Source organism: Pogoniulus pusillus, chromosome 30 (assembly GCF_015220805.1).
Source record: "Pogoniulus pusillus isolate bPogPus1 chromosome 30, bPogPus1.pri, whole genome shotgun sequence".
NCBI classification, from domain to species: Eukaryota; Metazoa; Chordata; class Aves; order Piciformes; family Lybiidae; genus Pogoniulus; species Pogoniulus pusillus.
The window spans coordinates 16,179,242-16,206,845 of NC_087293.1; the positions used below are offsets into that span (position 1 = coordinate 16,179,242).

The 27,604-nt window shown below is 58.5% G+C and overlaps 1 protein-coding gene across 2 annotated transcripts; it reads left to right on the forward strand.

Annotated features, from left to right (window-relative positions):
- The first annotated feature begins 427 nt into the window (after positions 1-427).
- On the forward strand, positions 428-25,784 carry EWSR1 (EWS RNA binding protein 1). Of its 2 annotated transcripts, none has more exons than XM_064168919.1 (17): positions 428-498; positions 5,564-5,600; positions 5,853-5,904; positions 7,070-7,193; positions 10,119-10,305; positions 13,186-13,353; positions 14,801-15,015; positions 16,322-16,502; positions 19,898-19,935; positions 20,573-20,605; positions 22,006-22,124; positions 22,794-22,923; positions 23,248-23,370; positions 23,456-23,633; positions 23,843-23,940; positions 24,315-24,591; positions 25,330-25,784. In XM_064168919.1, the coding sequence occupies exons 1-17, from the start codon at positions 486-488 to the stop codon at positions 25,367-25,369; spliced, it is 2,013 nt and encodes a 670-aa protein (XP_064024989.1). In that variant the 5' UTR covers positions 428-485; the 3' UTR covers positions 25,370-25,784. The 2 variants fall into 2 exon arrangements, with proteins under 2 accessions (XP_064024989.1, XP_064024990.1); XM_064168920.1 differs by having other exon boundaries at positions 19,901-19,935.
- Positions 25,785-27,604: the final 1,820 nt, after the last annotated feature.

Genomic DNA, 27,604 nt, shown 5'->3' on the forward strand with positions numbered 1-27,604 from the left:
CCTCGACACCCACCCCCCCCCCACGTGTCACTAGGCTCGGGGGGAGTCTATCCGCCGCTGCGTGACGTCACAGCGACCACACGCACGGCGCCGTGACGCAAGACGATGACGTCACGGCGCGGCCCTTGCCCCGTTTCGCTCCGCCCCCTCCCCGGCTCGCGCGGCCCCTGCGCGGCGTCCCCCAGCGCCCCGGGACGGTACCACCGCGCGGCCCGGCGGGGGGAGAGCGCCCCGCGCCGCATCACGAACCCATCCCCTAGCCCAGCCGGGCCCCCCCCGCGGCGCCATTTCGGCTCTCGGCGAAGGGTGAAGGGCCCCGGGGGCAGCGTGTCCGGGCGGAGCGGGAAGCGGCGCGGGTCGAGCGGCAGCGCGAGCTCCGTCCCCCCCCGGCGGCGCCGCCGTGGTCGGCGCGGGCTGGGCGGGGCGCGCGTGCGCGGGCGGCGGCGGGGCCGGACGTTGGGAGCGCGGAGGAGGAAGGCGACAAAATGGCGTCCACGGGTGAGCGGGGCCGGGCGGGGGCCGCCAAGGCGGGAGCGGGCGCGGCCGGAGCGGGGCCGAGCTGCGCATCGGCCCGGCCTGCTCCCGGCGCTGCAGCGGGCTCGGCGGAGCGGAGCCGAGGGGCGCGGATGGGGGGGGGCGGGCAGCGCCGCGGGGCCAGGCCGTGGCCGTGGCACGGCGAGGCGAGGCGCCGGCCGCGACGGCTCTTTCCCGGCGGGGCTGCGGGTTTGCAGAGCCTCTCCCAGCCCGGCCTCCCGCCAGCATCGTGGCTCTCCGGCGGGGCTGGGGCCTCCCCCTTCGCTCCGATGGCTCCGGGAGTGCAGCGCCCGGATCAGCTCCGCTCTGCGTTCGGTGAAGGCTTGTGGGCCCTGGGGCCGGCAGCCCGGGCGCGGGCCTCTGCGTTCGGCTCTCGCAGGAGCTGCCCGCCCGCACCGAAGGCTTCCTGCCTGCCTGCCTGCCTGCCCGCAGCCCCTGCGGGCGCCCGGGCCGGCTGGCGGTGCCATGCACTTTGTTTGGCTAATGGAGCCGCGGAGCGGCGGGGCAGGGAGGCGCTTGGCGCGGCAGGGCTCGGCCGGCGTGCGCAGGGCTCAGCGCCCGTGGGGTGGCTCTGAAAGGCCAAAGCCCGAGGTGGGATCGTTGGATCACAGAGCTAAGCAGGTTGGAAGAGACCTCCAGGCTCATGGAGTCCCACCTAGCACTTACCCCCTCCTAATTACCTAACCCCTGGCACTAAGTGCCTCATGCAGCCTCCTCTTCACCGCCTCCAGGGATGGCGACTCCACCTCAAAGGCCGGGATGGGGAAATGTCACAGCCACGGAGTGTGAGGGAATGTGACAAAATATGACCTTGGGGGTGTTTAAAACCACCGCACACACACACACACACCCCGAAATAAAACTAACTAAAGAAAAATGTGCCAGTGAAACTGCCCAGGCAGAGGTGTGAAAACACAGCTGCATGGAAAGGTTCTTCCCTGGGAGCTGCTATTTTTGGCTGTGCTGTTGTGCTCTCTGAGCCTCGTGAAGTGGAAGGATGAAGATTTCATTTCCCCCTGGAAATACAGACTGGGAGTTGCTTTTTTTTTAGCTTTAATGAGCCTGGGTGGGTGGGCAGAGACCAGTGGGATGAGACTGAACAAGGCCAAGGGCAGGGTTCTGCACTTTGGCCACAACAACCCCAAGCAGCACTACAGGCTGGAGCTAGAGTGGCTGAGAGCAGCCAGGCAGAGAGGGACCTGGGGGTGCTGGGAGAGAGGAGCTGCAGAGGAGGCAGCAGTGCCCAGGTGGGCAGCAGAGCCAATGGCATCCTGGGCTGGCTCAGGAGCAGTGTGGGCAGCAGGACAAGGGAGGTTCTTGTGCCCATGTGCTCAGCACTGCTCAGGCCACCCCTGGAGTGCTGTGTCCAGTTCTGGACTCCTCTATTCAAGAGAGATGTTGAGATGCTGGAAGGTGTCCAGAGCAGGGCAGCAAGGCTGGGGAGGGGCCTGGAGCAGAGCCCTGTGAGGAGAGGCTGAGGGAGCTGGGGGGGTGCAGCCTGCAGCAGAGGAGGCTCAGGGCAGAGCTCATTGCTGCCTGCAGCTGCCTGCAGGGAGGCTGTAGCCAGGTGGGGTTGGGCTCTGCTGCCAGGCAGCCAGCACCAGAACAAGGGGACCCAGGCTCAAGCTGTGCCAGGGCAGGTCTAGGCTGGATGTGCGGAGGAAGTTCCTGGCAGGGAGAGTGATTGGCACTGGAATGGGCTGCCCAGGGAGGTGGTGGAGTGGCTGTGGCTGGAGGTGTTGCAGCCAAGCCTGGCTGGGGCACTTAGTGCCATGGTCTGGTTGGTTGGGCAGGGCTGGGTGCTAGGTTGGGCACAGATTGAGGGTGGTGAGACACTGGCACAGGTTTCCCAGGGAGGTTGTGGAGCACAGAAGCACCCGATGTGATCTTTGATCACATTGGGTGCTTCTGTGCTCCACAGCCCCCCTGGAGGTGTTCAAGGCCAGGCTGACTGAGGCCTTGAGCGACCTGTTCTAGTGGGAGGTGTCCCTGCCCATGGCAGGGAGTTGGAACTGGCTGAGCTTTGAGGTCCCTTCCAACCTAACCCATTCTGTGGTTCTGTGATGCTGCTGTGAGGAGGCTGCAGAGGGACTCTTCGTGAGGATGTCTACAGACAGGACCAGAGAGAATGGTTTGAAGTAGAGGCAGAGAAGGGTTAGACTGGAGCTGAGGAAGAAGTTCTTCAGTCTGAGAGTGGTGAGACTCTGGAATATGCTGCCCAAAGAGGCTGTGGCTGCCTCCTCTCTGGCAGTTGAAGGCCAGACTGGATGAGGCCCTTAGCACCCAAGTGTGGTTGAGAGGTGTCCCTGGGCATGTCAGGCAGCTTGGAGTCGATGATCTCAGGTCTCCTCCAACCTGGACCATTCTGTGATCCAGCAGAACTTAGAGCCATGTGCAGACTGGGAGTGGGAGGGAAGGGAGCAGCACCCCCAGACTCCCAAATTGCAGCTGGATGTCTGCAGGGCAGGCAGAGGAGCAGTGCCAGGGCAGTTTGGCAGCTTAGGCAGAGCATGGCAGGAGTGCAGAAACCCTTCAGTGCCTGTTCCTGTTCACAGGCTTCCAGGCCTCTTCCTTCTGTGCTCCCACCAATTCCTGTCCTGTGCTCTACTGCAAGGCTGCAGTGTCTGATAGCTGTCAGAAGTCACTGAGGGAGGCATGGACCTTGCTGGTGCTACCTCCAGGATCAGCAGAGGGAAGGGTGAAGAGGGAAGAGCCTTAAGCTCACATCAAGGGATTTGGAGGAGGAGGAGAAAGCTTTGTTATATTGATAGACCTCAGAAATCATCAGCTCCAACCTCCCTGTCATGAGGGATGCTTCTTACTTGACTTGGGTGCTCAAGGCCTCATCCAGCTTGGCCTTGAGCATCCCCAGACAAGAAGCATCCACAGCCTCCTTGGGCAACCCATTCCAGAGCCTCACCACCCTCAGACTGAAGAACTTCAGCTCCAGCCTAACCTTGCTTAGCCTCAGCTTCAAACCATTCCCCGTTGGCCTGTCTCTAGACACCCTCATGAAAAGTCTCTCTGCAGCCTTTCTGCAGGATCCTGTCAGGTGTTGGAAGGCAGCTCTGAGGTCCTTCAGGAGTCTTCTCCAGGCTGAACAGCTCCAACTCCCTCCTTGGTTGGGGATGGAGCCATCCAAGAAACAAGAGAAAGCTTGGTTAGGGATGGATCCACCCAAGGAACAGTAGGAGGAAGCTTGGTTAGGGATGGATCCATCCAAGGAACAGGAAGAGAAAGCTTGGTTAGGGATGGATCCATCCAAGGAACGGGAGAAAGCTTGGTTAGGGATGGATCCATCCAAGGAACAGGAGGAGAAAGCTTGGTTAGGGATGGATCCATCCAAGGAACAGGAGGAGGAAGCTTGGTTAGGGATGGATCCATCCAAGGAACAGGAGGAGGAAGCTTGGTTAGGGATGGATCCATCCAAGGAACAGGAGGAGAAAGCTTGGTTAGGGATGGATCCATCCAAGGAACAGGAGGAGGAAGCTTGGTTAGGGATGGATCCATCCAAGGAACAGGAGGAGGAAGCTTGGTTAGGGATGGATCCATCCAAGGAACAGGAGGAGGAAGCTTGGTTAGGGATAGATCCATCCAAGGAACAGGAGGAGGAAGCTTGGTTAGGGATGGATCCATCCAAGGAACAGGAGGAGGAAGCTTGGTTAGGGATGGATCCATCCAAGGAACAGGAGGAGGAAGCTTGGTTAGGGATGGATCCATCCAAGGAACGGGAGGAGGAAGCTTGGTTAGGGATGGATCCATCCAAGGAACGGGAGGAGGAAGCTTGGTTAGGGATGGATCCATCCAAGGAACAGGAGGAGGAAGCTTGGTTAGGGATGGATCCATCCAAGGAACAGGAGGAGGAAGCTTGGTTAGGGATGGATCCATCCAAGGAACAGGAGGAGGAAGCTTGGTTAGGGATGGATCCATCCAAGGAACAGGAGGAGGAAGCTTGGTTAGGGATGGATCCATCCAAGGAACAGGAGGAGGAAGCTTGATTAGGGATGGATCCATCCAAGGAACAGGAGGTTTTGGTCTGTGATCTTCTCACAATGGTTTGTGGTGCTCCATCACCCTCATCTCTGAGTAAAGCTGGAGGAGTCCTTAGCAGCTCAGGGTAGCTGAGGGTTGCAGGAGGCTCTCAGCCAGCTTCCTTAGTTTGGTGGTATGAAGATTTGTGGCTGAGATTGTGCACCCTGAGCTGTTACTGGGATGGAAACACCAAAGGCTCCTCCCACGTGGCGCCTGGCCAGGTGAAAACTCTGCTAACAGGCAGCGGAGGTGAGCAAGATCTGAGCTCATCCTGATCCCTGTCCTCGGGACTTGCTGGCCCAGGAGAGCTGGGATCTGGCCGGCAAGGTGTGAGTGATGGCTCGGTGCTGTGCTTGGGAACTGGAGGTGCTTGGTGCTGCCGAGAGAAGGTCGGAGCAGCTGTAAGCAGCTCCGATTCTTGTCGCCTCCACGTGGATGCACTTCCCATTCCCTCCAGCAAAGATTTTCCTGCTTGGATTTCCAGGGGGTTGATTCTCCTCTAGATCAGGCAATTGGCTTGGATGGGGCAGAGTTGGGGAAGGAGCAGCCAGCTACCCTCAAACTCTGCCAGGGGACAACTGCTACAACTTCCCACTCTGTTTCCTCGCAAGCTAAGCAGGAGGAGGGGAGGAGATTTCCGCAGACCCCAGCTCCTGCGGCCTGACCCTTTGGAACCAGGCTGGGAGGGGTTTTAAGTGTGGCTCTTTGTTCCGCACCACCTCCCCTCCTCCTGCCCAGCCCCCTTTGGGTGCCATCCAAGGTGGCAGTTAAAGTAAAGCAGGATCATTGGAGATCAAAGCCGCAGCAGTTAACAATGAAGGGAAGAGAGGTTTTGTTCCCTTCTGAAGGGCTGCGAAAGTGCCTTTACCTTCCAGGCCTTTCAGAGGGGAGTTCACAGCAGTTCTTTGGGAGGCTGCAGGAGGAAATCTCAGCTCCTCTGCTCCTACCCTGCTCGGTTTGCCTTTCTCTCAACCTATTTGTTGTTGTTTTCTTCTAGATTATAGCACCTATAGCCAAGCTGCAGCCCAGCAGGGGTGAGTAACTTGATGCTTTTGTCCTCTGTTGCAAAGAAAAGGTTGAATCTGAGCGTCTGACTGTGGTGGATTACTCTCGGCTCGGCTGTGTCCATAACCCCTCCCCGTGCTCCTTTAGCTTTCAGACGTTGTCTTTCAGCAGAAAAAAAATCCTTCAGCTGGGTGTATGTTGCCTCGGGGTGGGGGTTTTGGTTGAACTGGGGAGAAGGGATAAGTTCATCTCATTAATTAGCTTTCAAATTCATCTTGCAGCTACAGCGCCTACGCACCGCAGCCAGCGCAAGGATACGCACAGACCACTCAGGTAACACAGCAGCATGGGAGGGTCCTCAGCTGCTGCTGAGGCACATTTCCTGCTCTAAACTCCACAGGGCTCTGCTAGCCACAAAAATAGACCACTTGGGAGCGAGCAGAAGGTGAAAATCTGGCCTGGAAAGTTGGTTTGAAGCTTCACGCTGAAGGCCAGAAAGCAGTTTGTGGAGCGGGGATAGACTAAAATCAAAGCACAGCAGCACTTGCAGAGGGTCCCACGGGGACTTGGAGTCAGAAGCTTCACAGATAGCTTCGTGAGGGTCCCTTACAGCCACCCTTACTTGTGTAAGTGATGTAGCAGCCTGGAGCAGTGCTGTTTGCCTGCACAGGTTGCACCAGATTGGGAGAGACCCTCAAAGGACATCTTGCCCAAACCCCTGCAGTCACACACCTCCAGCTACAGCAGGCTGCCCGGGGACACATCAAGGCTGATCTTGAATGTCCTAAACTGCTTTGTTAGAGTGAAAAGAGCCTGAAGGTGAAGAAGCCTCAACCCTCAGGGTTGGCCTCTTCTCCCAAGGACCAAGAGGAAATGGCCTCAAGTTGTACTCAGCCAAACCCACCTGGCTCCAGCCTCCTTTTGGGGAGTTGCAGGGAGCCAGAAGCTCTCCCCTCACCCTCCCTCATGCTGCACACCCCCAGCTCCTTCAGCTGCTCCTCCTCAGCCCTGCTCTCCAGACCCTTCCCATTCTTTGGTGCCCTTCTCTTGTCCTGTTCCAGCCCCTCAATGACCTTCTTGGTGTGAGAAGCCCAAAAGTGACTCCAGTATGTGAGATGTGGCCTCATCAGTGCAGAGGGACAGTCTCTGCCCTGCTCCTGCTGGTGGCCACACCACTGCTGCTCCAGGCCAGGCTGCTGGTGGCCTTCTGTGTGTGTGTCTCTGTGTGTCTCTTTGTGCGTGTCTCTGTCTCTTTCTGTGTCTATGTCTCTATTTCTCTCTATGTCTCTGTGTCTCTCTATGTTTGTCTCTCTATGTCTCTTATTTCTCTCTGTGTCTCTGTCTGTGTGTCTCTCTATGCCTCTCTCTGTCTCTGTTTCTATGTCTCTGTCTCTCTGTGTGTCTCTCTATGTCTCTGCCTCTCTCTCTCTTTTTGTCTCTTTGTCTCTCCGTGGTCTCAGCTTCTCACCAGTGCCACCTGTGTTGTCTTTGGGGCCAGGCCTACGGGCAGCAGAGCTACGGGACCTACGGGCAGCCCACCGACGTCAGCTACACGCAGCCCCAGACCACCGCCGCCTACGGGCAGACTGCCTACGCCACGTCCTACGGGCAGCCTCCTGCCGGTAAGAGCCAGCCCTCTGCTGGGCACACGGCGTGCTGCTGGCACACCACTCTGCTCTGGCCAGCTCCAGCCCAAACCACGCTGGGTTAGGCTGGTGGCAGAGGGTTTCCTCCCTGCAGGGCCGGCACGGAACAAGGGGTGGTGTGAAACAGTGTGAGCATGAGGGGGGAAGTTGGGAAGGGATGAATGGGTGAGGGAAGAGGTGGAAGGGTGTGGGAGGGGATTGTGCCCTTCTGCCCTGCTCTGCTGAGACCACTCTTGGAGCATTGTGTCAAGTTCTGGAGCTCCCAGCACAAGAAGGAGCTGGAAATGCTGGAGCAGGTCCAGAGGAGGCCAGAAAGAGGATCAGAGGGCTGAGGAACCTCCCCTGTGCAGACAGGCTGAGAGAGTTGGGGCTGTTCAGCCTGGAGGGGAGAAGGCTCCAGGGAGGCCTCAGAGCAGCCTTCTTGGACCTGAAAGGAGCTACAGGAGAGCTGAGGAGGGACTTGTGACAAAGGCTGGCAGTGACAGGATGAGGAGCAATGGATTGAAGCTTGGAGGCAGATTGAGACTGAAGTGAGGGTGGTGAGACACTGGCACAGGTTTGTCCAGGGAGGTGTTCAAGGCCAGGCTAGATGAGGCCTTGAGCCACCTCATCTAGCGGGAGGTGTCCCTAGATGAGCTTTGAGGTCTCTTCCAACCTAAACCATTCTGAGATTCTCTTCCCTGAAAGAGTTGTCAAGGCCTGGCCCAGGCTCCTCAGGGCAATGCTGGAGTCCCCAGCCCTGGAGGGGTTTCAGAGGTGTGCAGATGTGGTGGTGAGTGCCATGGCTTGGTGGTGCCCTGGCACTGCTGGGTTAAGGGTTGGACTCAACCTTAAAGGTCTCTTCCAACCACAACCATTCTGCAATTCCATGATTCTAATTAGAAAGCTCCAGAATGACCCTGGGGGCAGAAAGCTGAAGTTTGGATCTTTTCTAACTACTGTGCTGTGCAAACTTCCTCCTCTCACTTCCCTTCCTCTTTGCTCACCCAGTGAGTGAGGCTGGGGAGGGCTCTGGGCTGTGGCAGGGACTGGGAGCTGTGGAAGCGCCGCGGTGCTCGAGGTGCTCTGCTGGCAGCACTTCTCTTCTGCAAAGCAGGGAACTGAAACAAAGAGCTGCAGCCCAATGTTTCTGAAGGTGTGATTGGAAGGGAGAGGGTCACAAGTGCCCTGGGTTCATAGAATGGGAGAATGGCTGAGGTTGGAAGGGACCTCAGAGCTCATCTACTCCAAGCTCCTTGTCATGCCCAGGGTCATCTCTCAACTAGACATGGGTGCTCAAGGCCTTATCCGGCCTGGCCTTCAGCACCTCCAGGCAGAAGGCAGCCACAGGCTCCCTGGGCAACCCCTTCCAGAGTCTCACCACCTTCAGACTGAAGAACTTCTTCCTCAGCTCCAGTCTAACCCTGCTCTGCCTCAGCTTCAAATCATTCCCCCTCAGCCTGTCTGTAGACACCCTCATGACAAGTCCCTCTGCAGCCTTCCTGCAGGCACTGGCAGGCAGCTCTAAGGTCCCTCTGGAGTCTCCTCTAGTCCAGGCTGCACACCCCCAACTCCCTCAGCCTCACAGCAGAGCTGCTCCAGCCCTTGGCTCATCTTTGTGGCCTCCTGCAGACTCCAACGGTTCTGTGTCCTCCGTCTGTGGCAGACACCAGGAGGCAGGATTGGAGGTGAGGTGTCAGCAGAGCAGAGTCAAGGGGCAGAATCCCCTCTGCTGCCCACACTCCTCTGGATGGGTGAAGAATCAGAAGGGATGGAGAAGCTTTCCCTCAGCTGATGCAGTTCAGATGCCAGCAGTAAGGCCAGAAGCAGCTGGCAGTTGCCGCTTTGTGTCTTTATGAAGTCACCTTTGGCTAACAGTTTTTAACTGGTGCTTTATCACCTGGATCTCTGTTCCACAGTTTGAAAACCTGCTTGCTTGCAAGGTTCTGGACTCTAAAAGCCACCCTCTTGGTGCCAGGTTTGCAGCTTACCTCTCTGGCCAGCCAAATGGTTGAGTAAATCTTGAGTCACAGAATGGGTTTGGCTGGAGAGGACCTCCAAAAGAGTCCAACTGCAGCCCAGCAGTGCCAGAGCACCACTGAGCCACAGCCCTCTGCACCACACCTGCACACCTCTAAAAACCCTCCAGGGATGGACACTTTGGGCAGCCTGGGCCAGGCCTTGACAACTCTTTCAGGGAAGAGAATCACAGAATGGTTTAGGTTGGCAGAGGAGACCTCAAAGTTCATCCAGTTCCAACCAAGAAAGAAGCTGTTCCTTGTGTCCAACCTAAACCTCCCCTGGGGCAACTTGAAGCCATTTCCTCCTGTCCTAGCATATGTTACTCAGGAGGAGAGCACAACCCTGCCCTGGCTCCAGGCTCCTTCCAGGGGCACACTGAGTTAGTTGATCACTTTGGGCTTGTCTGTGGTGGTTTTCTTAGATTCATAGAATGGTTTGGGTTGGAAAAGATCTTCAAAGTCATCCAATTCCAATCCCTTGCCATGGGCAGGGACACCTCTCACTAGCCCAGGTTGTTCAAGGCCTTATCCAGCCTGATCCTGAACACCTCCAGGGTGGTTGTGGAGCACAGAAGCACAGAATGTGATCAAAGATCACATTCTGTGCTTCTGTGCTCCACAACCTCCCTGGGCAACCTGTGCCAGTGTCTCCCCACCCTCACTGCCAAGAATTTCTCCCTCATTTCCAGTCTCAATCTGCCCTCCTCAAGCTTCAATCCGTTGCCCTCATCCTGTCACTCCCAGCCCTTGCCAAAAGTCCCTTCTTGGCTCTCCTGCAGCCCCCCTTGTAGGTTTGCAGGGTTCAGCTCTGCTGTGAGGTGTTGGAAGCCATCAAGCCAGAACTGGGCTGGACTGACACAGCTGGGAGCAGAGGGCATCAGGAGGCTGTGTTCTCTTGCAGGTTACAGCACCCCCACCGCCCCCCCAGCCTACAGCCAGCCCGTGCAGGGCTACGGCAGCGCCACCTACGACACCAACACCGCCACGGTCACCACCACCCAGGCCTCCTACGCCGCTCCGTCCGCTTACGGCACCCAGCCCACGTACCCTGCCTACGGCCAGCAGCCCGCAGCCTCCGCGCCCACCAGGTGACGCTGCCCCCGACCCTGCTTCTCCCCTCCTCGGCCTCAGCCTGCTCCTCCCCTCCTCTTCCTGCTTCGCTCTTCATCCTAATCCTCTTCTCATTCTCTTCCTCTCCTCCGCCTTTCCTCAGCCTTCTCCTCCTCTCCTCCTCCTGCTTCTCATCCTAATCCTCCTCAGCCTCCTCAACCTCCTCTTCCTCTCCTCAGCCTACTTCTTCTCCTGCTTCTTCTCTCCTCATCCTACTCCTCTCCTCCTCATCCTACTCCTCTCCTCCTCATCCTACTCCTCCTCTTGTCATCCTTCTCTTCCTCCTCATCCTATTGCTCCTTATCCTATTCCTAGTACTCCTTGTCCTACTCCACTTGTCCTACTCTTCCTTTCCTCATCCTACTCTTACTCTTTTCATCCTACTCCTCCTCTCATCCTTCTTCACTTCTCATCCTACTCTTCATTTCTCCATCCTTCTCCTGCTCCTCCGCATCCTACTCCTCTCCTTATCTTGCTTCTACTCCTCTCCACCCTTCTTCTACTCCTCCTTGTCCTACTCCTCCTCTTGACCTACTTCTTCTCATCCTACTCCTTGTCTCTTTGCCCTACTACTCTACTCCTCATCCTGCTCCTCCTCTCCTTGTCCCACTCCTCCTTTCCTCATTCTACTCCTCCTCTCCCCACCCCTCCTCTCCTCATCCTACTCCTACTTCTTTTATTCCTGCTTCTTCTTCTTTCCTTGTTTTATTCCTACTGCTCACTTCACCTCCTCCTCCTCCTCTTCCTCCTCCCCTGACGGCTGTGCTGTGGAGCCAGCCCCAGCACCCGTGCTGATGCCCGCAGGTTTTGCTCCCCGCTTTGCGGCCGGGGCCGGGGGCGGCAGCGCCAGCACCAGAGCAGTGACTCAGTGCCAGTGCAGTGACTCAGCGCCGGGACTGGCAGAGGAGGAGAGCAGCCAGGATGGGCTCCTGACTCAGTGCAGAGCAGCAAGGGGGTCTGTCTGGGCTGATCTGCAGTCCCAGGGTCAGGCAGGATGCTGGTACCCACCGGCACTTGCCAAGCAGCCAGCCAGGAGGCAGCTGCCTGGTGCCGTCCCTCCCGCCTGGGCACCCCGCAGGCTGTTTAGTGCCACTGTTGCCTCAGGGTATGGAGTACTTCAAGTACCTCCTGGACACTTGCTTAGCAGTGAGTGAAAACTGCTTTGTTGCTTTACCTGGTCTTGTAGCAGCCACTCCAGGGAGGAAAGGCCGAGCTTGGCCCAGCTCAGGCTGTCAGATTACACTTCTAAGGGTGAATTCTGACATCATTTAAAGTCAGTTTTCCCCTCAGGTTGTACAGCAGAAGCAGCTCAACTCTTTTTCACTCCACTCTGGTGAACACTTGGAGATTACAAACAGGATGGGACAAGTAAGAAGGGACACCTGAGTCACACACAAAGGCTCTCTTTATTTTCAGCCCTTCTGAGTCCATGCTCAGAATGGCTTGGGTCAGAAGAGACCTTTAAAGGTTGTCCAGTCAGGCTCCCACATCCTTTTCCCTGTGTGGGGTAATATCTGCTTGCTCTGATTCTAAACCAAACAATGGCTCCTTTAACTGCTAGCACTGCTGCCTGCCTCTGAGCTAATCCTGTCCCAGAGCCAGCCTGAGAAGAGTGACCATGCTGCTGACCCCCTTCCTGCCCCTCTCACACCCTCTGCTTGGCTCCAGAGCCAAAGGCTAAATCCTTTGGTTTCATCATGTGCCTGGAGAGCAGAAGCCGTGGTGCTGGGTGTCCCCTTGGAGGTGGCAGGGGGAATCCCCAGCCAAGAGGTGTTGAAATGTTCAGTGTTTAATGAGTGCTTGTCAGGTGCTGCCAGTGGCTGGCACTGCTGTGGTGCCAGCTTGTAACACTACCCCGGGAACTGCTGGCTGGGAGCATCTGAGCTCCTGCTCTGCAAACCAGGATGGTGAATCACAGGATGCTTTCTGTTGGAAAAGGCCTTTAAGATCACCCAGTCCAGCCATTCTCTAGCTCTCCTGAGGCTGGTGCTAAACCATGGACCTCAGCACCACATCTCTCTGGCTTTTAAACACCTCCAGGGAGATTGGAGCACTTCCCTGGGCAGCCTGCTCCAGGGTTTGAGAACCCTTTCAGTCAAGAAGTTTCTTCTCACGTCCTCTGGATCTACTTTAAGCTGTTTCCTGTTGTCCTGTCTATTGTTTCTTGGGAGAAGAGACCAACCTCCTTTCAGGGAGCTGGAGACAGCAGTGAGGTCTCCTCCAAGCTTCCTCTTCTCCAGACTAACCAACTCCAGTTCCCTCAGCTGCTGCTCCCCTGCCCTGTTCTCCAGACCCTTCCCAGATTTGTTGCCCTTCTCTGGACCTGCTGCAGTCCCTCAGTGTCCTTCTCAGAGCAAGGGCCCAACACTGATCCCAGGATCCAAGGTGCAGCCTCACCAGTGCCCAGTGCAGAAGTGCAAACACTTCCCTGCTGCTGGCCACACTTTTGCTGCTCCAGGCCAGGCTGCTGGTGCCCTTCGTGGCCACCTGGGCACACCCTGGCTCATCTGCAGCTGCTGTCAATGAGCACCCCAGGTCCTTTTCCACTGAGCACTTTGCAGCCACTCTGCCCCCAGCCTGGAGCATTCCTGGGGGTGGGGGGTTGTGACCCATGTGCAGGACTCAGGCCTTGGCCTTGTCAAACCTGAGCCCACTGACCTCAGCTCATCGATGCAGCCTGGCCAGATCCCTTTGTAGATCCTTCCTACCCTCCAGCAGCTGAACACTTCCCTCCCAGCTTAGTGTCATCTGCAGACTTCCTGAGGGGTGCCCTTGATGCCCTCATCCAGATCATTGCTCAAGGGGGCAGCAGTAGGGGTGGGGTTTGCACCAACCTGCCCTTCTCTGTTGCTCCCTAGACCCCCGGATGGCAGCAAGCCAGCAGAGAGCAGCCAGCCCCAGTCCAGCACAACAGGCTACAGCCAGCCCAGCCTTGGCTATGGGCAGAGCAACTACAGCTACCCTCAGGTGCCTGCCAGCTACCCCATGCAGCCGGTGGCTGCGCCGCCTGCCTACCCTCCCACCAGGTGAGCCCTCAGGCTGGGGCAAGGGGAGCTTCTGGAGGGACTTCAGATGGGAAAGGAGGGAGGTGTGGGAGGAGGGAGTTGTTTGGGTGCTGCTTGCTGTGGTGGGGAAAAGGAGGCTGTGGTTGAGTGCGTGAGGACCTCTGCGTGCACAGCTGCAGGGGCATAGGATGGGCTGGGATGGAAGGGACCTCCAGAGGTCAACCAGTCCAACTCCCTGCAGTCAGCAGAGACATCTCAGCTAGAGCAGACTGCTCAGAGCCTTTTTGAGCCTCACCTTGAGTATCTCCAGGGAGAGATACTCCCTCAGCTACCACCCTGGGCAACCTGTGCCACTGTTCCATTACCCTCATGGTTGGAAGCAGCCTTCGGTCCATCTATGAGCCCTCCACTGCCATCACCTCTAAACCATGTTCCTCAGCAGGACATCCACACAGCTTCTAAACCCCTCCAGGGATGGGAACCCCACCACTCCTCTGAGCAGCCTGTGCCAGGGCTTGCCAACTCTCTTGGGGCAGAAGGTGAAATGCTGGCAGATGTGTTTGAGCTTCATTGTAGCCGTGGAGTGTGTTGTAGTGCCCTTCTGCATCCATGGCTCTGATGAGAGACTCATCTTTTCCCCTCAGGCACCTTTAATATACTGCTACTGCCTCTCAAACCTGTGGTTTTCAATTCCCAAATGCCTCAGAGGTCCTGTTTTGTTAGCTCAGAGATGAAAGTACATCAGTGCCAAGGCAGGAGCGCAGCCTCTTACCTGTGTTGGCACTGGTTTTTGCCCTGGCACTTCTGCCTCTTCCTAGAGATGTCAATGAATTGTGACCAGTCCAAAGGATTTTGCTTTTCACAGTAGCCAGATTTGGTTTGGCTCCTGCCACCACAGCAGACTCCATAGAGTGATAGAATCCCAAACTGCTTTGGGCTGGAGGGGACCTTCAGAGCTCATCCAGTCCAAGCCCCTGCAGCCAGCAGGGACAGCTGCAGCTAGAGCAGGTTGCTCACAGTCTCAGACAGCCTCACCTGCAGTGGTGCCAGCCATGGGGCATCTCCCACCTCTCTGGGCAACCTGGGCCAGGCTCTCAGCACCCTCAGTAGCAAACATTTCTCCCTCCTCTCCACTCTCAATCTCCCTCTTTCAGTCTCAAACCATCCCCCCCTTGTCCTGGCACAACAGGCCCTGCTCTAAAGTCCATCCCCAGCTTTCTGCTCAGCCTCTTTCAGCACTGAAAGGCCACCAGGAGGTCTCCCTGGAGCCTTCTCTTCTCCAGGCTGAGCAACCCCAGGGCCCTTGGCCTGGCCTCCCAGCATGGCTCCACTTTCCTAAGTGGTTTACACCACCACAGATGGGTTTTAATGGCATTACCTCCATCACCTCCTGGCACCAGCCCCTTCAGCAGCCTGGTGCCAGGGAATTGCCTCACCCTTCCACTCCTTTGATGCTTTTCTCTTCCAGCTATCCCTCCACACAGCCCAGCAGCTACGATCAGAGCACTTACTCCCAGCAGAGCAGCTACGGGCAGCAGAGCAGCTACGGGCAGCAGAGCAGCTATGGGCAGCAGAGCAGCTACGCGCAGCAGCCTCCGCCAACCACTTACCCGCCGCAGACAGGATCCTACAGCCAGGCCCCCAGCCAGTACAACCAGCAGAGCAGCAGCTATGGCCAGCAGAGTGAGTGGCACTGGGGGGTGGGGGTGAGCTGGCTCCAGGGGAGGTTGGGGCCTTCATGTGGGGCTGCAGCTCCCAGCTCTTGTCAGAGGGAAGTTGACTTTTGCCCTTTGTCACTGAGCAGTGGCGTGGTGGCAGAGCTGGGGGAGGGGAAGGGGTGGGGGAAAGCAGAGGGGCACAAAGTACTGTGGCTGGGGAGGGCAAGATTTGGTGGCAACGTTGCTCTCGGGCCACATGCAGCTCTGAAGAGGCTGGGCTGGTGGGGCCTAAGTAACAGTTGGGTCTGCACATGGAAGGTGATGCCTCTGTCCTTGCTTGGGGTGTCCTGAGCGTGTGCTGCTGCTGAGGCCAGGTGAAAAGGCCTAGAAAGGGCTCAGCCAGGTTGGGCCTTTGTTATTCACCAAGTCTGCAGTCTGAGGAGTTCAACATCGACCCTTGGTGTGCTTCAGCTCCTTTATCAGCGACCTGGGTGAGGCACAGAGTGGGCTCTCAGCATGTTTGCTGATGGTACTGCACTGGGAGGAGTGGCTGACACCCTGCTAGGCTGTGCTGCCATTCAGAGGGACCTGGCCAGGCTGGAGGGGCTGGGCAGAGTGGAACCTCCTGAATTTCAGCCAGGGCAAGTGTTGGGTCCTGACTCTGGGAAGCAACAACCTCCTGCAGCAGTGCTGGTGAGGGGGGACCTGCTGGGAAGCAGCCACAAGGAGAAGGGCCTGGGAGTGCTGGGGACAAGTTGCCCATGAACCAGCAGTGGTCCCCTGTTTGCGTTCATCAGAGCACAGGCAGCAAGTCAAGGGAGGTTCTCCTCCCTCTACACTTCCCTGATGAGACTGCATCTGGGGTCCTGGCTCCAATTCTGGGCTCCCCAGAAACGAACTTCTGGAGAGAGTCCAGGGGGGGCTGCAGAGCTACTGAGGGGCCTGGAGCAGCTCTGGGAGGAGCAAAGGCTGAGAGCCTGCAGAAGAGCAGCCCCAAGGGGAATCTGAGCAATGCTCAGCAAGAGCTAAAGAACCTGTAGGGGGCAAGAGGAGAGGCTGGGACCAGACTCTTGTCAGTGGTGCCCAGGAATGGGACAAGGGGCAGTGAGCACAAAACTGGCACCCAGGAGGTTCTATCTGAAGAGGAGGGGAAATCGTGGTGTGATGGTGCTGGAGGCCTGGAGCAGGCTGCCCAGAGAGGTTGTGGAGTCTCCTTCTCTGCAGAGCTTCCAACCTCCCCCCGGGCGTTGTGACCCTGGGCAGGCAGGGTCTGTGTGAGTCGCTCTGGCTTGTAGCTCCCTGCCTAACGCCCTTGTTGTGACCCTCCTCAGGTTCCTTCCGCCAGGACCATCCCAGCAGCATGAACGTTTATGGACAGGAGTCTGGAGGCTTCTCGGGCCCAGGAGAGAGCCGGAGCTTGGGCGGCCCCGATAGCCGGGGCAGGGGCAGAGGGGGATATGATCGAGGAGGCATGAGCAGAGGTGGGCGGGGAGGAGGCCGCGGTGGAATGGGGTAAGAGCAAAGCTTTTCTCCTTTTCTCTAACGCTGGTTTACCCACAGGCTTCCAGGTGAAAGAAGGGACTGAAAGGTTGACCTGCCCAACGATACATCCCTGGGGGAAGCAGCCCTCTAGCAACTTTGCTTCTGATCCTATTATCCTGGCAGGCATAGGTGCAGGATCTGCCGATTGTGTCCTGTGGCTCGGTTGGGTCCCAGGGCTGGGGCAGTGTGGGGGGGATGCAAATTGGGGTGCTGCCAAACACGGAACTTTCAGCTCCCTTCACGATGGTGCAGAGGCAAACGCCCTGCTGGGTTTAACAGTAACTGCGGGTGGAACACACACAAACCTCCACCAGATCCCGGGCTCACTCCCTGGTCCTCAGCAGGGGGGGATCTTGACAGCTCAGGTATGTACAGGGTGCTGTCAGCCCTCCCCCCACGTCCCCCTTAGGCCTCTTCCCCTCCACAGCAGCTTGGGCCACACACGTGGGCCCGGGGCAGGTGGCTGCTGCGGAGGCCTCGACTCTGAGTGCCCCCAGCACGTTGGAGCTAAGCCCCCCAAGAAGGTCCAGAGCTGGCTTGGCTCCCAGGACTGCTCCCCCTCGGAGCTCTTGGCTGCTTTAAACCAGTTTGGCCATTTCTAAGTGATGGCTCTCTGGTTTGGGCAGCCTGTGCCTCTGGGTCGGCAGTGTGGCCCCGGCCGGGATGCTCGGCAGCAGGGAGGGAGGAGGATCGGTCCTCCCCTGCCAGGCTCCTCAGAGGGACAGAGTGGCTTTGTGTGTGTTCCTTCCCCTCGCCCCCGTCGCTCAGAGCTATGCAGAGTGTCCCTGGCTGAGGTGCAGGGATGGGCACGCAGGCTGCTGGCCCTGTCCTCTGCACAGGCCAGCCACAACCGCAGCCTCTCCTCCAGAACCAGCTCCTAGAGGTGCTTGCCAGCCTGGCGGCACCGCGGGAGCTGGGCAGGGGCTGGTCCCGTTCTGCATAGCTCTGTCCCAATGAATTGGTGTGGCCTGAAATCTTTATCAGAGAAAGAGGAGCTGCGGTGCCTGGACAGAGAAAGGGAATAAACCGAAAGGGAAAAGGCCTGGCCTGGCCCAGGAGTAGCTGCAATTGGCTGGAGGGGTGGGGGACAGGGTCCTGTGCTCCTGCGTAAAGATTTCACAGCCACGACCTGGTTTCTCTCTCTCTCTTTAACGATGTTAAGTAGACGTAGACACTGGAAATGCCTATCATCACCCTCTTCAAATTTCTAGCCCCTTGGGAGCTCCTCCTCACCCCAAAGATTTTTGTCACGCCTCCCCCCACCCTTCTCTCTCTCGGTCGAATGCGAGCTCCGATCCACCCCACCCCCGACTCGAAGAGCCTTGCCCGAGGCTCCCCTGCTCTAGGGACCAAAGCTCTGTGCTGTCCCCAGAGAAGGTGACCTTCCCCTTCCCCTCCCCCTCCCCTTCACCCCCTCCGGCGGTGCGGGGGAGGTACCAAACAGTGCAAGTGGTGATGGATTCCAGTGTCTGCTGCAGGTAAGGAGTTGGATGTTCTTAACGTGACCTATTTTATGATTTTCTTTTCTTTTATTTTTTTTTTTAAAGTTGCCTTGGAAAAAAAAAAAAAAAAAAGTATTTGACTGAATATATTGATTTATTTTTTCCTTTTTTTTTTCACTTCTTTTTGCCTTGGCTTTGTTAAACGTGGAAACTTTTTAACATGCTTTGTCGCATTTATATGCTACAGGTTACAAAGTGACAGCCTTGTATACACCTCAGTACTTAAAAACCTACCCCGTACTCAGTACTCAGCCGGCAGCATAATGAAAAGTGGGACTAAACACGGTGTCCATATGGAGAGGAAAAATAACCCTAGAGGCTTTTTTGCTTTGGTTCTTTGCTTTTATTATTTATTATCTACCGATATGATTTTATTTCTCTCTTCACCTGATTGTGTATCCATTGTATTCCACACGGAAGCCCTTCTGTAACCCTGGTTCAAACTTGTCTTTTGGTAATAAAATCAAACCAACGCACCCCCCCCCCCCCCCGCCCCACCCACCCCCCAAAAACAAACCCAAACAACCTCCACCTCAAGAGAAAAGAAACCGAAAACGAACCTCCCACCCCCAAAAAAAAAGTCAAACCAAAAGCAACAGAGAAGGAGGTATTGGATAAGAATTGTGTCATGTGTAACCCCCCCACTGCCCCAGCCCCCCCGGTCTGTGTTTTTAGAGACAAAACTGACCTCTGGTGTGGTACCTTTTGAACTCGAAAACAAAAGCAGGAGGTGGAAGCTGCATGCAACAGCTGGGAACTGTTCTTGACGATGCTTTGGTGTTTTGTTTCCTTTCTGCCTGTGTTAGAGGTGCAATACTTGCTAGAAAACCCTGCCGTGCTCTCCCTCCTCTGCTCTGCGCCTTCCAAACTGCTCTTAGCTCACCAAAAACGAGCAAGAAAACACCTCCCAGGCAAACAAAAAAGCCCTTCCTAGGGAGATACCATCCTCACCGACTGGTAGTTTTCTCCTCAGGGGGTGAGAGTTTTTCCCCTGAATGAGTGATTTTTTTCCCCCTCAAGGGGTAGTGTTTTTCCCCCCTGGGGGTGGTATTTTTATTCTCAAGGGGTGTTTATTTTTTCCCTCCTGGCACCCCCAAAGAAGAGCTGAGCTGAACCCTTCAGCCCAAGCCCCTTCCCAAAGCCACCCGGCTTTGCCGTGCCGCTCTGTGCCCACAAAGCTGCACCCCAGGCCTTGAAGCCCCCTCCCTGCTCCCTCCTGTCTGCTCTGTAAGCCCTCCCTCCACCGAGACCTGGCCCAGACGTGTGGGGGTAGAGCCAGGTTGGGAGCAGAACCGTCCAGCAGCCGAGGACCTGCACCATTAGGGCAGGGCACGGTGATTGTGATGCTGTAACCGTCGGGGCCCCTCTGGCCCCTTCCGCTCAGCTGCTGCCAGAGGCTGAGGGGTGCACCTTTATGTCCACACACAGGGGAGGGAGTTGCCCAAAAACACCTCCCCCCAAAAAATAACAAAACAACAAATCAAGAAAAAAAAAATAACCCACCCCACCCCAATGGCTTCACTTCTCCAACCCAGGGTGGTTTTTTAGCCAAGTATTGCACCGCTAATACCCATCGCAAGCCACAACCCCCCCCCCCCCACGCCAAGGGGGTGAGCGCCAGCAAAGCTCACTGTGTAAAAGGAGACTCTGGAGGGAGCTGCCCTGAAGAAAGGCAAATAGTGCCTGAGCTGAGAGAGTGAAAGAGAGCAAAAGAGAGAGAGAGAGAGAGAGAGACAGATGCATTGTCTGGAGATGCTTGTTTAGCCCAGTGCCCATCTTCGCCGCGAGCCGCAGCGGCTCCGAGCGGCACTGCCTTGCTTTATTGAAAGGGAAAGGCCTTCATTTCTTCGTTTATCCCCCCAGCAGCGCTGGAGAGCGAGGTGGCTTCAATAAGCCTGGTGGTAAGTTTTTGAGCATTACAATGGCTGATAGTGTTAAAAAAAAAAAAAAAAAAAAAAAAAGACTAATGGAGTCAGTGTTAATTGTTATGTAGTGTTGCTTTTTAAAGTGGTTTAAGCCAAAAAAAAGAGAGAAAAGAAGCAATGTGGAAACTGTTTGCAAGGTGCCGGCAATGCCTTAGGGGTGTGTGGTGATAGGGTATAAAAAAAAACGTGGTACAGCGTTTTGGGGGCAGTAACTGCAATTGTTAAAGCCAATAGTTGGTTGTTTCTTTTGGTTTTTTTTCCTTTTGTTTTGCCTTGTAAAAGTAATTTGTTTAATGTCATAAAGAAAAAAAAAAAGAAAGAAAGAAAGAAAGAAATTTGGCCCTGGTTAAGTATTTAAAGAAAAGAAAGAACCTCCCCTCCCTCCCCTCCCCTGCCCTGAAGCCCAAAGCGTTAAGAAGTGGTTAATGGTTTGAGAGGCTGCTCGAAGGGAGCAAACCGATCGCCACCACAGGTAGAGCTGCATTGCTGCTGGTGCGGGGCAGCCCCGGTGCCATCACGGTGGTGAGCAGTAGCTAGAGTTGTGTGTGTCAGCCCTGCCGCCCTGCCAGCCCCCGCTAACTCCTCTTCTTGTGCTTCTCTCCCACCCTGCCAGGACACCTGGAGGAAGGACCGGACCTGGATTTAGGTAATTGCCCCCAGCCGCGCGCTGCGGAGCGGAGCTGTCGGCCCCGCGCTGCCACCAGCCCCCCAGGGGCTGCTCCGGGTCGTGGTGAGCCTTGGAACAGCCTGCCCAGGCTGGTGCCCCTGCAGGTGGTGTCCTCTGTCTCCAGATTGCTGTTTGGGGTTGTGGTGAGCGTTAGAACAGCCTGCCCAGGGTGGCAGTGGAGTTGTCACCCCTGGAGGTGGTGTCCTCTGTCTCCAAAGAGCTCTTCTGGGTTGTGGTGAGCGTTAGAACAGCCTGCCCAGGCTGGCAGTGGAGTTGTCACCCCTGGAGGTGGTGTCCTCTGTCTCCAAAGAGCTCTTCTGGGTTGTGGTGAGCGTTAGAACAGCCTGCCCAGGCTGGCAGTGGAGTTGTCGCCCCTGGAGGTGGTGTCCTCTGTCTCCAGAGAGCTCTTCTGGGTTGTGGTGAGCGTTGGAACAGGCTGCCCAGGCTGGTGGTGGAAAACCAGGCAGACATGGCACTCACTGCCCTGCAATGGCTGAAGGGAGCCTGCAGGAAGGCTGCAGAGAGACTTGTCATGAGAGTGACTAGAGACAGGCCAGGGGAGAATGGTTTAAAGCTGAGGCAGAGCAGGGTTAGACTGGAGCTGAGGAAGAAGTTCTTCAGCCTGAAGGTGGTGAGACTCGAAGGGGTTGCCCAAGGAGCCTGTGGCTGCCTCCTGCCTGGAGGTGCTGAAGGCCAGGCTGGATGAGGTGTCCTGGGCATGGCAGGGAGGTTGGAGTTGATGAGCTCTGAGGTCCCATCCAGCCTGAGCCGTTCTGTGGCCCTGCTGCTGCTGGGCTGGCAGTTGGACTGGATGCCCTTAGAGAGCTTTGATTCATGTCACAATGCCTGGTTCCTCACAAGAGCTGTGCTGGTGCTAAGCCGCAGCTGGCTGTGAGCTGCTCATCCTTCTGCCTGGGGGAAGCTGCTTTGTGGCTGTAGGGTTGAGAGAAAGCCCCAGCTTGGTCCCAAAGTCTCCTCCTCTCACCACCCCCTCCCTCCCCCAGCTCTTTTCCTTCCTCTCTCTCCAGGCGTGTCTGGAAGTTGTGCGTCAGCTTCCAGCAGCGGCACCGCGCCGCGGGCGGGGGGGGGCAGTGCAGCCATGGGGGTGCACGTCCATGTGCGGGGGCCTGCAGGACACCCAAGTCTTCCTCAGGGCTCACCTCGGGTGTCTGCTGCTGGAACCAAGCGGTTCAGCCCTGTGGCTCTCCTGGCAGTGGGTGTTTGCCTGTGCATCTGCAGCCACCTCGGTGCCTGGGGGTTGCTGTCGCCCCACGAGCGCGGTCAGGGCTGGCTGGGGTGGGGGCACCACGGGCACGGCTCTGCTGCGTCACGTCCCTGCCTTTCCTGCCCACACTCACCCCATGAATTGCCTCCTCTAGGCCCTCCCATGGATCCAGATGAAGACTCAGACAACAGCTCGGTTTACGTGCAGGGCCTGGGTGACAATGTGACCCTGGAGGATCTGGTAGACTTCTTCAAGCAGTGCGGGGTGGTCAAGGTGAGGAGGACACAGGTCACCCTCCGGCTGCTGGGGCCACAGACAGAGGTGTGGCCCTGGGCAGCCTGGTCTAGTTGGGAGGAGTCCCTGCTCTCTGCAGAGCACTTAGACAAAATGACACTTGAGGGTCCCTTCCAACCCCATGCAATCTGTGAATGGCCTTTGCCTACCTCCTCCTGCCCTCACAGTGCTGCTGTCCCTTCAGCTTCTTGGCTTCTCACCTCCTGGAGCTGGCAGGTCTCTGCTGGTCGAGCAGTAGGATCAGCACAGCTCAGAGCTGGTTCTGCAGTAGGATCAGCGCAGCTTGAAGCTGACCTGCAGCTCAGGCTGTCCCAGAGAACCTTTGCAGGGTTTGTTCCTCCACAGCAGGATCAGCCACAGAGGGATGTGCCTCTGTGGATCTGCTCCTGGTGGGATGTGTGGGGAGGAGAGCAGAGGGGGACCCGGAGAACAGTGGGTGAAGGGTATGGGGACCTGCCAGGTGCCTGTTGGGCCAAGCAGCTGCTCAGGGCTGCTTGCTTCATCTCTTGGGCTGTCTTTTGTCTTGCCACGAAGTCACCAGAACAAGGCTGGGTTGTCTCAAGCCAAGAGCAGCAGAGGGCAGAGCAAATCCCCTCCCTCAGCTGGTGGGCAGCCGTGCCCTGGGGTGAGGTATCGCTGTGCCCCTAGGTGAACAAGAGGACTGGGCAGCCCATGATAAACCTCTACATTGACAAAGAGACTGGCAAGCCCAAAGGAGATGCCACCGTGTCCTACGACGACCCCTCCACCGCCAAGACTGCTGTCGAGTGGTTCGATGGTGAGTCCCTGGGCTGGCACTTGGGGCTGCAGTCATCCTGCATCTCAGAACCGAGTTCCTGCGCAGCTGGCAGCGCCCAGAGCCGGCCCTGCCTGGGCAGCCTTTTGCCCAAGGACTGCTGGGTTTAACTGGAAGAGATCAGCGTGGTGCTGGGCTTGTGCTTGTCCTCAGCTGCCCAGGCCTCTGGTCCCTGCTTCCTGCCCCTTCTCGGTCCTGAGGCTGAGATTCAGGCCTTGGGTGGGATTTTCAGTGTGGTCCTTGACAGGGTGTGGTGGGATCACAGCGCCAGGATGATGCCCTCACCCTGCTTGTGTCCCCCTCCAGGGAAGGATTTCCAGGGCAGCAAGCTGAAGGTGACCCTGGCACGGAAGAAGGGCCCCATGAACAGCATGAGGGGTGGGCTGCCCCCCCGGGAGCAGCGGGGAATGCCCCCCCCACTCCGTGGAGGTAATGCCCAGGCCCTGGCACCAGCTGTGCCCGCTCCTCTAGCTGTGCCCAAGGTCTGCTGGCACTCACAGAGCCTTCCTTGCAGGTCCAGGGGGACCCGGTGGCCCCGGGGGTCCCGGCGGCCCGAGCGGCCCCATGGGCCGGATGGGAGGCAGAGGTGCAGACAGGGGAGGCTTCTCCTCGCGGGGCCCGCGGGGGTCCCGGGGCAACCCCTCTGGTGGGAGCGTCCAGCACCGAGCCGGCGACTGGCAGTGTCCCAACCCGTGAGTACCATCCCCGTGCCCGCCTCTGCCCTGTGCCGCGGCAGCCCTGGCAGAGCCCAAGGAGGCTCCTTCCTGCCCAGCTTGGCTGGTGTTGGCTGAGCAGCGCAGCCAGCCTGCCCAGGTGCTGCTGGCCAGCTTGGGTGCCCCTTCTCCTGGCACTTCACTCCCGGGCAGCAGGGCAGGCTTTGCTCATGGATCTCTTCCCCCAGGGGCTGTGGAAACCAGAACTTCGCCTGGAGAACGGAGTGCAACCAGTGCAAGGCTCCGAAACCAGAAGGGTTTCTCCCACCCCCATTCCCCCCTCCAGGTAGGTGAGTCGCAGGGCTCCCTGCACGCCTCTGGCGGTACCTGAGCCAGGGCTCACCGAGAGGCTGCTGCCTAGCAAGGTGGAAGTGCTCTGGGGAACCGCAGAGAGCCCCAAGGAAGAGGCTGGCAGCTGCAGAGCAGCTGGGAGGCGTGGGCAGAAGGCTCCCTGCCCCCGCTGCACAGCTCAGGCCGAGCCACAGCAGGCTCTGGGTGAGCCCAGGCTGCGAGGAGGAGCTGGGTGAGGTGTGTGTGCTTCCTTGGGTGCCCTCCCAGCTGCTCCTGGGCCGGTACTGGATTTGGGATGGGCTGCAGCTGAGTCTGTAGCTTCCACGCTCTGTCCTTGGACCACCCTGAGCCTCTTTTTCTCTCTCCCAGGTGGTGATCGCAGCCGAGGCGGCCCCGGGGGCATGAGAGGTGGCCGAGGAGGTGGCCTGATGGACCGCGGGGGCCCCGGCGGCATGTTCCGGGGAGGTCGTGGGGGAGACCGAGGGGGATTCAGAGGGGGCCGTGGCATGGACCGAGGAGGCTACGGAGGAGGTGGTCGGCGAGGAGGAGGAGGAGGAGGACCCGGGGGGCCCCCAGGACCTCTGATGGAGCAGATGGGAGGTGGCGGCAGAGGCGGGCGGCGCGGGGGACCTGGCAAGATGGACAAGTACGTATGGGGTGAGGGGACAAACCCTGACCTAGGTCACCAGGGAGAGGGACTGGGTGGCACTGGGGTGGCACCGGGGTGGCACCAGGGATCTATGCCAGCACCCACTGCCCAAGTTGGGTTTGGGTGCCTGAGTTGGGGGGGGAGCAAATGGCTGTCAAGGGGGAATGGGTGCCAGGGTGAGGAGGGCGAGCAGGAGCTGGGGTGAACTGGTTGGGGGAGCAGGTGATGGGATGAGAGAGGGGAGTGGGTGATGAGTGAGTGCTGGAGAGGGTGGTGGGTGAGGGGATGAGTGGGTGCTTGAGAGGGTGGTGGATGAGTGGGTGCTGGAGAGGGTGGTGGGTGAGGGGATGAGTGGGTGCTGGAGAGGGTGGTGGGTGAGTGGGTGCTGGAGAGGGTGGAGGGTGAGGGGATGAGTGGGTGCTGGAGAGGGTGGTGGGTGAGGGGATGAGTGGGTGCTGGAGAGTGGCATGACTAGGTGCCGAGGTGAGTGGGTGGTGGGTGAACGGGTAGCAGGCTGAGTGGGTCTCGGTGAGCAGATGCTGGGGTGAGTGGGCGCTCGGCCAAGTGGCGGAGCAGGAGCCCGAGGAGCGCAGGGCCCGGGCGGGGCTGGCAGGCGCTGGGGCGGCGTCGGGGCAGCAGCGGGAGCCTGCGGGGCTGGCAGGCGCTGGGGCGGCGTCGGGGCAGCCGCGGGGGAGCCTCCTGGGCGGCAGGTGACTGAGCGCAGCTCTCCCGCAGGGGCGAGCACCGCCAGGAGCGCCGGGACCGGCCCTACTAGCGGCGGCCTCGGGGCTGCCTTTCCTACCAGATTTATTTTTTAAAGCAGACAAATGTTTTAAATTTATAATTCCATATTTATAATGTTGGCCCCCGCAACATTATGGTTCCCCCCCCCCCCGCCCCTCCCTCCACTTTAGTATTTTTCACCGGTTGTGGAGAAACATTAAAACCGAGTTCAACGGTAGCCTGCCGACTTTTATTTTCTCTCCCCCTCCCCATCCCCACCCCCCCTTTTGAAACCGATTGTTTAACGAGAACTAAACCCCTGCCCCCCCTCCCGCCCCACCCCCGCTCTGCCCCTTCCCCGTGTCGTGAGCATGCTGCGCACCCCCCCGCGGCGGCGGCCAGCTGGGAGCCTGTGAACGGTTTGTGATGGTTTTCTAAGAAATAAAATTCCCCTGTTTATAACCCAACCGCTGCCCGACTCTCTTCGCGGCCTCCCGCAGCCCCGGGGGGGCCGCTCTGCCCCTCCCCACCCCGCGGGACGACGAACCTGCACCCGAGTGGGGTGGGGGCGGTACGAGGCTGCCGCCGTGGATTGGATTGTCCTGGGAGCGTCCCAGTGCCCCGAGCCCTGCAGCCGCAGCGTTCGCCAGCCTCCCGCTCCCGCCAGCTACAGCACCCACACAGCGCCCCCCCCCCCGCCGCAGCACCCTTCAAACACCCCCCGCACACCCCTCCAGCACCCTCAGCGCTGCCCCCTGCAACCACAGCGCCCTCAATACCCCCCTCAGCACCTTCACTCGTCCCCCAGGCAGCACAGCTCTCAAACCTCACCTCTGCACTGTCACCCCCCCAGCAGAGCCACGGCCTCAGCTCCCCCTAGACACAGCACCCTCAGCCCCCCCAAACATAGCACCCCCAGCCCCCAACCACAGCACACTCAACCCCCCCAAACATAGCAGCCTCCAGCCCCCAACCACAGCACACTCAACCCCCCCATAGCAGCCCCCAGCCCCCAACCACAGCACACTCAACCCCCCCAGACATAGCAGCCCCCAGCCCCTAACCACAGCACACTCAACGCCCCCAACCACAGCACACTCAACCCCCCCAAACACAGCACCCCCAGCCCCCAGCCACAGCACACTCAACCCCCCAACCACAGCACCCCCAGCCCCCAACCACAGCACACTCAACCCCCCCAAACACAGCACCCCCAGCCACAGCACACTCAACCCCCCCAAACATAGCACCCCCAGCCCCTAACCACAGCACACTCAACCCCCCCAAACACAGCACCCCCTGCCCCCAACCACAGCACACTCAACCCCCCCAAACATAGCACCCCCAGCCCCTAACCACAGCACACTCAACCCCCCCCAAACACAGCACCCCCAGCCCCCAACCACAGCACACTCAACCCCCCCAAACACAGCACCCCCAACCACAGCACACTCAACCCCCCCAAACATAGCACCCCCAGCCCCCAGCCACAGCACACTCAACCTCCCCAAACACAGCACCCCCAGCCCCCAGCCACAGCACCCTCAACCCCCCCCCAGCACCCCCAGCCACAGCACACTCAACCCCCCCAAACATAGCACCCCCAGCCCCCAGCCACAGCACACTCAACCCCCCCAAACACAGCACCCCCTGCCCCCAACCACAGCACACTCAACCCCCCCAAACATAGCACCCCCAGCCCCTAACCACAGCACACTCAACCCCCCCAAACACAGCACCCCCAGCCCCCAACCACAGCACACTCAACCCCCCCAAACACAGCACCCCCAACCACAGCACACTCAACCCCCCCAAACATAGCACCCCCAGCCCCCAGCCACAGCACACTCAACCTCCCCAAACACAGCACCCCCAGCCCCCAGCCACAGCACCCTCAACCCCCCCACAGCACCCCCAGCCACAGCACACTCAACCCCCCCAAACATAGCACCCCCAGCCCCCAGCCACAGCACACTCAACCCCCCCAAACACAGCACCCCCAACCCCCAGCCACAGCACACTCAACCTCCCCAAACCCCGTTCCCAACCACAGCACCTTCAAGGCCAAACCCCCCCCAAGCCACAGCACTCTCAACCCCCCACTCAGTACCTCTGCCGCCCCCAGCCACAGCACCCACATGCGCCCCTCAGCCCTTCTCGCCCCCCCCCCCCCCCGCGGGCACAGCAGCCCCCAGGCCCCTCCGCAGTCCGGAGCATCCCCGAGCTCCCGGCTCAGCGCGCCCAGCTCCCGTTAACCGCCCCAGCTCCGCACCTCTCCCCCCGACAG

What these genes read in the sequence shown, in the direction of transcription:
- EWSR1 (XM_064168919.1), top strand. An exon ending in CAGCAGCTATGGCCAGCAGA is followed by an intron (nt 15,016 to 16,321) that starts GTGAGTGGCACT and finishes GACCCTCCTCAG; the next exon opens with GTTCCTTCCGCCAGGACCAT. An exon ending in AGGACCGGACCTGGATTTAG is followed by an intron (nt 20,606 to 22,005) that starts GTAATTGCCCCC and finishes TGCCTCCTCTAG; the next exon opens with GCCCTCCCATGGATCCAGAT.